This window comes from Oncorhynchus keta, chromosome 25, assembly GCF_023373465.1.
Source record: "Oncorhynchus keta strain PuntledgeMale-10-30-2019 chromosome 25, Oket_V2, whole genome shotgun sequence".
Taxonomy (NCBI): domain Eukaryota; kingdom Metazoa; phylum Chordata; class Actinopteri; order Salmoniformes; family Salmonidae; genus Oncorhynchus; species Oncorhynchus keta.
In genome coordinates, this window is record NC_068445.1 from 32109610 (window position 1) to 32117683 (window position 8074).

At 42.5% G+C, this 8074-nt stretch overlaps 1 protein-coding gene across 1 annotated transcript; it reads right to left on the reverse strand.

Annotated features, from left to right (window-relative positions):
* Positions 1 to 1655: 1655 nt before the first annotated feature.
* On the reverse strand, positions 1656 to 6768 carry LOC118358534 (prostaglandin E2 receptor EP4 subtype-like). Its single transcript, XM_035736474.2, has 2 exons — positions 5684 to 6768; positions 1656 to 4546 (listed from the first exon to the last, which is right to left on the reverse strand). The coding sequence occupies exons 1-2, from the start codon at positions 6461 to 6463 to the stop codon at positions 3971 to 3973; spliced, it is 1356 nt and encodes a 451-aa protein (XP_035592367.1). The 5' UTR covers positions 6464 to 6768; the 3' UTR covers positions 1656 to 3970.
* Between the last annotated feature and the right edge of the window lie 1306 nt (positions 6769 to 8074).

The window sequence follows — 8074 nt, forward strand, 5'->3', positions numbered from 1 at the left end:
GACAGCAGATGTGCCCTGATGCTGAGCAGTCAGTGTCATAGCCCCCAGGAGACACAGGACAGAGAATTGATGTTGGCGTGCGTCCTGTTGACTTAAAGCAGCTTTATGTTTCCTTGTTACTGTAATGTGATGCACAGCACAGAACGGCAACGTATGTGTAGTTACTGACATTATATGGCCATGTTACAGGAGAATGGACGTAAATTTAGACTGGACGGAAGTGTGGCCACTAGCTCAACCCAGACCCTGAAACCTGATTGCTTATGAACTTGCTCGCGAACTCTATGCCCATTTTTGTTCATTAAGAGTGTCCATGAGCATCCACTGGCTCTATCTTATGAAAGTGTAGTTTGTGGAAGAGGCATAAACACATTTGGTAAAAGTATGTGTCACGTAAGATTGCAATCAGACCTGGGTCAATATACAAGACAATTACTGCAGTGAACAAGCCCTATTGTCTCTTTGGAAGTACTCCATGCAACAGCGTGTTTTGATAAATGACAGCCTTTCACAGTTTATCTGCTCTCTCCACCACACATCATGTGGCTGTTGTGGTTACTCATGTTGAGGTTGGTTGCTCTCACACACTCTGTGTTGATATTCCATTCTCAGCATATTTGTCAAAGCATTGCTAGTTCCAGCTTAAAGGCCCAATGCAGTCATTTCTATAACAATATCAAATCCTTCATGGGTAGTAATTAAGTACCTTATTGTAATAGATTTCCATTAGGGACAAAAATATATTTTTAGCAAAAAAATATTTCTCAAGCAAGAATTTTGCTGGGACCGTCTGGAAGTGGTCTGAGTCAAATCAAATGTTATTTGTCACATAAACCTGAATACAACAGGTACCCTTACCGTGAAATGCTTACCGTACTTACAAGCCCTTAACCAGCAATGCAGAGTAGGGAGAGGAAAACTGAAGACTAGCTATTATTGGCAGAGAGGTTTGGAACTATCTTTCTTATTGGTCAATTAACGAATTTGCCGCATAGTAATGTCACCATGGAAATTCGAAACTCCCGCCCATGCAAACCTGCTGATTAGAAGGTCCTGTGTAGATTGCATTTTCAACCAGCAACTATCTGTCACGCGCTGACCTTAGATATCTCTGTTTTCTATATATTTTGGTTAGGTCAGGGTGTTACTAGGATGGGTACTCTAGGTTTTTTGTATGTCTAGGGGTTTTGTATGTCTATGTTGGCCTGATATGGTTCCCAATCAGAGACAGCTGTTTATCGTTATCTCTGATTGGGGATCATATTTAGGCAGACCTTTTTCTCACTTTCTGGTGTGGGATCTTGTCTATGTTAAGTTGCCTGTCAGAACGAGTTGTGTAGCTTCATGTTTCGTTTGTTCGTTTTGTTGTTTTTGTTCGGTGTTCATTCATTAAAAGTAATAATGTAGGTCTACCACGCTGCACCTTGGTCTCATCCTTACGATGAAAGTGACACTATCAGTAAATAACACTGATTTTAAAAATCACAGCTTTTTACAGTGTTAATTTTATCAGGTGATAAATGATATAAGGAAAAACTCAATGTTGATTACACTGGACCTTGAATCATGTTGAATAGGAGCCATAGACGCTTGTTGTTTTATGAAAGATGCTGCCTCATTCAAGTTATGGGAAGTCTGCCTTCTGCTCGTCACAATATTTTGTGTGTGTGTGTGTGTGTGTGTGTGTGTGTGTGTGTGTGTGTGTGTGTGTGTGTGTGTGTGTGTGTGTGTGTGTGTGTGTGTGTGTGTGTGTGTGTGTGTGTGTGTGTGTGTGTGTGTGCAGTTACTAACTAGTAGATCTGGGATTCTTTTTGCGTGTTTGAACTTGAATTCATCGTTAACAGCCTTGGACCCAAGTTCGTTAGAGTTTGTTTAGCCAATTATACTTGCGTAAACTGGGAAAGCAGTGGCCTGTACCTTTCAGTAGCATCTGTGTGCTAACAGGGTCACAATATGACCTCTAAACTCTGTCAGGAATCTGAGTCTGAGAACCTTCCTGCTTACATAAATGATTTCCGCTTGTTCTTAGATGACATGTAGTTTAATGATACACACACACACACACTGCATGACACTGACTCTTGTGCGTGATGTTTTGCACATCCACACGTTCAGTCTCATAGGTGGTCCAAGGGAAATGGAGTCATGCACAAATCCTTGAAGACAATAGATGGGTCTCAATTACTGTTAATCAATTAAATTCATTTTTAGAATGTATTGCTTAAATTAATATTTTAGAGGGTGGATAAAATAAAAGCATATTGGATTTAAAATGAAAAACATCTGTCATTTTAGGGGGTTTACAGATATGGCAGAACATAATATAAAAAAATTGACAAGGACCTTTCATATTGTAACATTTCATGGCGGGATTGAATTACTTGAAACTTCTCATAGAGAAGAAATTACATCAACCTGATCTCAGGTAGCTGGCTAATGTTAGCTCGGCTAGGGGTTAAGCTTATGAGTTAGGTTAAAGTTAGGGTTAGGGGAAAGGTTAGCTAACATACTAAGTAGGTGCAAAGTTGCTAATTATCTAAAATGCTAAAGTTGTCCGTGATGAGATTCGCACGCGCAACCTTTGGGTTGCTAGACGTTCGCGCTAGATGTTCGCGCTAGATGTTCGCGCTAGACGTTCGCGCTAGATGTTCGCGCTAGACGTTTTCGCGCTAGATGTTCACGCTAGACGTTCGCGCTAGACGTTCGCGCTAGATGTTCGCGCTAGACGTTTTCGCGCTAGATGTTCACGCTAGACGTTCGCGCTAGACGTTCGCGCTAGACGTTCGCGCTAGACGTTCGCGCTAGACGTTCGCGCTAGATGTTCGCGCTAGACGTTTTCGCGCTAGACGTTCGCGCTAGACGTTTGCTTTATACGCCGACTAACCGCCCTCCTTTCATTTTTCCTTAAGTACCCTTCTGTCTTATGTAATCATACCAAACATAACATGTCATACTAATCTGGTGTCCCTGGTTTATGTATACTAGTATATGAGACCAGGCTGATTGCGTAAGTCACTAAATAATGACAATGACAATACTTAGGTGAATTACTGATAATCTGATAAACGTTCAAAAACTGGTACCAGAGTATAGAAATTCATATACAGAGTTTGGCAAACTACCCTGCATGTTGGCACAACTCATTTCACTCACCTGAAGGACAACTCATGGATAATGTTATTACACAGAATACTGCACTATACATTAACTCTCTAAAGATATTATGTGATGCAAAACAGTCAAGTGAAGTGCATCTCTGAACAGCAAACCTTCTACAGACATATCGTTTTGTGAGAACTGACTTTTCCTTGGTGTTATCATGGCAGTTTGGCACGTAATGACAGGCCCTATACTACATTCCTTTCCAAAGAATCATAATAACTATTCTGTACATCTCAATCATTGTAGCTTAAATACTCTAAATACTAACCCTCAGTTTGTACAATGATTGAAAGAAGCTAGTGTTAAACTGTTTAGCTACAGTGTACAGCCAATGCCCCTTTAGGCCATGGAGAAGCTGCTCTGCTCTTACTGCCTTGCTCTCTGACCTGTGCGAGAAGACAGGAAAAACAAACAAACATTGATGTTTCTGGTCGAGGTAGCTTGACATCAAAGTGGAGCAGACATCCTCTCTCTCTCACAGTTGTCTCTCTCTTGTTTGTCCTTCCTCCTGTCAGGCTTACCAAAAGCTTTTCAACATTGTTTAAATGTGCCATTCCTCGTCTTTAGAGGATGTCAAATGAGTCATCCTGGGAGCCAATCTATTTCTGTTGGCACTAACACTTCCGCTAACCGAATAAGTCCCTTAGGAGAGCAGAAGCTGTCTGAAAAGCCATCTGGGGCAGTCTGAAGGCAGTGTCGTCAATGTATGTGTGGACATCCCTCTGACTCACAGAAACTTCACAATAATATGAGGAGTCTTAGAGAAGCTGTTGAAGTAACCGTTCATGGGATTCCAAATACACAAGATCTATATGCATTTCTCCTGTACCGTCTCATTACTTAGCAACACATGAAGAGCCTGTTCTTTCACACATGACTGAGTGGTCTGTCCTCCCACACCAGAGGGGTCCCTGGTTAGGTTTGTCACCTCTCTCCTCCCATCCTCTGTACTTCTCTGTTCTGACAAATAAGAACTTTGGGGGTCTTGGACAGAGGAATTGCGGAGCCCAACCTGCTCTCCTGTGTGATGACAGCTTCCATCAGGAAGGTAGAGGACGACCTGAGAGGTGCTGGACACCTCTTTCAGCTCACGGGACACCAATGACGGGAACTCTTGTGAAGAGATGATGGAGTGGAGCTGGTGTTCATCAATGCAGTGGCAGTTCTGTGCTCCCTGTCTCTGCTGTCTCTGTGCTCCTATCTTACAGAACAGACACTTGATCTGCTCAATGAGCTTGAGGAGCACGGCCTTGCGGAGGAGGATGTAGATCCAGGGGTCCAGGATGGGGTTGAATGAGGCGAAGCGGATCGCCCGTAGATCTGGGTTCTTCTCCAGTCTCAGCTCCACCGGAGTCTTATAAATCTGGTTCAGAAACACTTGCACCTGCAAAGGAGAGGGAATAAATGGGATTTTGTTTTGCCCTGCTGAATTTAATTGACATGGATGCTTGTGTTTTTTATACAGCTTTTTGACACCTACATCTGCAAGAGAAATGTAATTTAATCTGATTGAATTCTGCCCAAGGGGAACACCAGGTGTGGCACTCAGTAAAAACATAAACAACTAACACACACACCACACATAACTAATGATGCTTATTTGTGTGGCGTGCATGTGTGTGTGTGTGACCGTGTGTGATATTTTACTTTTTAGTAATTTAGAAGACACTCAACCAAAGTGACGTACAATTAGTGCATTCATCGTCAGATAGCTAGGTGAGACAACAACACATCACATATAAAGTACATTTTCCCTCAACAAATAATTTATCAGCTAAGTCAGTGCTAGTACACAAAGCAGAATAAAATGAGTGTACAAAACATTAGGAACACCAGATCTTTCCATGACAGACTGACCAGATGAATCCAGGTGAAAGGATTCATGATGCCTTATTAATGTCACTTCAATCAGTGTAGATTTGTATTTGTATGTATTATGGATCCCCAGTAGCTGCTGCCTTCTTGGGGCTCAGCTAAATTAAGGCAGTTATACAATTTGTAGATGAAGAGGAGGAGATGTTGACTTCAAGGATTTTTCCTAATTGAGACATGGATTGTGTATGTGTGTCATTCAGAGGGTGAAGGGGCAAGACACAAGATTTAAATGCCTTTGAACGGGTATGGTAGTAGGTGCCAGGTGCACTGGTCTGTGTAAAGAACTGCACTGCTGCTGGTTTTTTCATGCTCAACAGTTTCCCGTGTATCAAGAATGGTCCACAAACCAAAGGACATTCAGCCAACTTGACACAACTGTGGGAAGCATTGAAGTCAATAGGGATACTGGCCCAGTCTATGTCATGGAAAGATCAGGTGTTCCTATTGTTTTGTACACTCAGAACACGTATTACACTACTATGTACATAAACTATGAGAAAACAACGGACTCTAACTTACATTCACAATGTGCGTAAAATATCAACTCGTTCGTACATTTAAATCGTGCGCACAAAGTTTTAAAATGGCCTTTCTGCGAATAGGAAAAATAAATACAATGGTTCACAAAGTGAGAAGAGAAACTTACAACAAGTGGAATTGAGCATATAAGCACCACCGCTGAGGTACAAATGAGTACAATCACCATCTGGATCTCTGCGCCGGCCAGATGCCCGAAGCTGCGTCTCCTTCTCGGGTCTGTGTTTCGTCCGGGGTCTGTCCACAATGACATCTTCCGGACAAACCGCCGGTGCATTCGAATCAGAGCACCGCATACCAGAACGTTACAGATAACTGTGGCTAGAATTAGAATCGAACTGAACCCCGCATACATATATGAAAAGGCGGCATCGGTCCTCACGTTGCTCCGCCACTCTATGAAGCACCAGGTTTGTGGGTACTGCTTTTTGACTTGTCCCAGACCCATGCTAGGTAGAGCGCAGAAAAGCACGTTGGAGATGTAAATAGCCAGAAGCGTCATGCCCGCCAGTCTCTGATCCACATAGTCGTTGTAGAAATACGCGTGGTTTATCGCCAAGTATCTCTCCACGGACATAGCGCATATAATGCTGAGCCCCGCTAGAGAGAAGAAAAGCATGATGAATCCAAAATACTGGCACAGTGGTTCCCCGCCTGGCCACGAGCCTTTCACATAGGTTGCGATGGTGACGGGACTGGCTAGGAGTGTCCCCAAAAGGTCTGTAACCGCCAGACCGCATACCAGCGTGTAGAACGTGGTCTCCTTCTGTTCTTTCCTGGATTTGCAGAGTACCACGATGGCAATGACATTTCCCACCACACCGAAAATAAACATGATGGACGGTATAGTCGGGATCATGATCCTCCCGGTCACAGTGTTGTTACTCATTTTAAACAAATATTTAGTTACATTATAGGCTGTCGTTAATATTTCCCAATAAGAAATACAGTAGATGCATTAGGCATGGTATCTACAAAAATGAAGCGTATCAAACATGATTGAAATCTTCATCCTGAATGTGAGCTGAATCAACATATTCACAACATAAGTTAGAACGCCTTTAAAATTGTTGTTTCGGAGTTCAGTTGATTTTGTCCAAGTATCTGTTAGCCGTCGACGTCATTGTCTTATCCCCTGTCCATTGACGTTTACAAATGACTGATCCATGTTTAAAATTCATGCTCACTCGTCTGCCTGTGTAATCTACAGTTCAGTGATATGATTGAGTCTGTGTGCTTTTTAAATTGCCCTCTGCATGAGCACTGCCCCGCCCCCTGCTCCAAGTCTCCAGCTGTCAATACCTCTTAGATGTAGTTTGTTGCTGAAACGCACAAAGGTTTATAGTTCCTCACTTTCCATGATTAGGCTATGCCCACAGAACTTCCTGGATGCTCTCTGCATATCTGAGATTTATATCATTTTAAAAATATAATATTTCAGTACAGCACATCAGTAACATTATTGCAGCAGAAACAGAAATAACACGCTATGTAAGCTAAAGTCAGTGGAGGGAAGGCCCGTTTTTTATTTATTTTATTTATTTCACCTTTATTTAACCAGGTAGGCTAGTTGAGAACAAGTTCTCATTTGCAACTGCGACCTGGCCAAGATAAAGCACAGCAGTGTGAGCAGACAACACAGAGTTAAACATGGAGTAAACAATTAACAATTCAATAACACAGTAGGGGGAAAAAAACATTACAGTAGGTATCTAGGTATAATTTATATTATTGTGTGGTTTCAACATAATAGGCCTACCAACGGCTTCCGAAAACAGAATCGGTCAGAGGCTCAGCAGGATGGACTGACCCTGCTGAGTTTTCTAAGGCGCCAGACTCAAGGTGAGAATCCTTCCATACCTTAAGGGAAGAATTCGGCAGTACCTGTATGGTTAGTGAGAAAGTCCATATTGCAAATGTACGGTCCCTTACTAGACGTCCGAAATCGTTTGTAAAATTCGCGGACGGCGTCGGGCCGAGCGGCAGGGCCGGACCTACCAGGAAGTCATCAAATGAACGTTGTCGGACATTCGGTTTCCGTTTTACAAAAATAATAAGATTTATGTCATTTTTCCCATGTCCCGGAAATTCCCACAAGAGGGCATAAGCAATCATATGGCTATTGCTACAAAACATCACGATTCACGACGGGGCCTTATCTCGAAAACTGAAAATATTTAGAAGCCGAAACTCGGTGAGCGTAGGGGCGGCATAATGGGCAGTTGGCCCCGAACAAGATGGCGTCTAGGCCTCAACGGTTTTTGAGTTATGGCCATTTATCTGGGATTAAAGGTCCAAAATGAAAATAGAGAAATTATTTTTCCACTTCACGTCAAAGTCAAGGAGCCTCCGGTGTCAATAAAAAAGAACCAGCCATTTATCTATCGTCATTTAAGAGAAATCGTACAACGACACCTTGGTGATGTTCACGGATAGGTGTTTTTTTTTTCAACGGTTACAGATCCAGTTGCAGGTTGTTCTTACGAATCTTTTTAAAGTG

Coding starts and splice junctions, on each gene's coding strand:
- LOC118358534 (XM_035736474.2), bottom strand. CDS start 6,463: ATGAGTAACAACACTGTGACCGGGAGGATCATGATCCCGACTATACCG. Junction 4,547..5,683: donor TATGCTCAATTCCACTTGTT/GTAAGTTTCTCT, acceptor TCTCCTTTGCAG/GTGCAAGTGTTTCTGAACCA.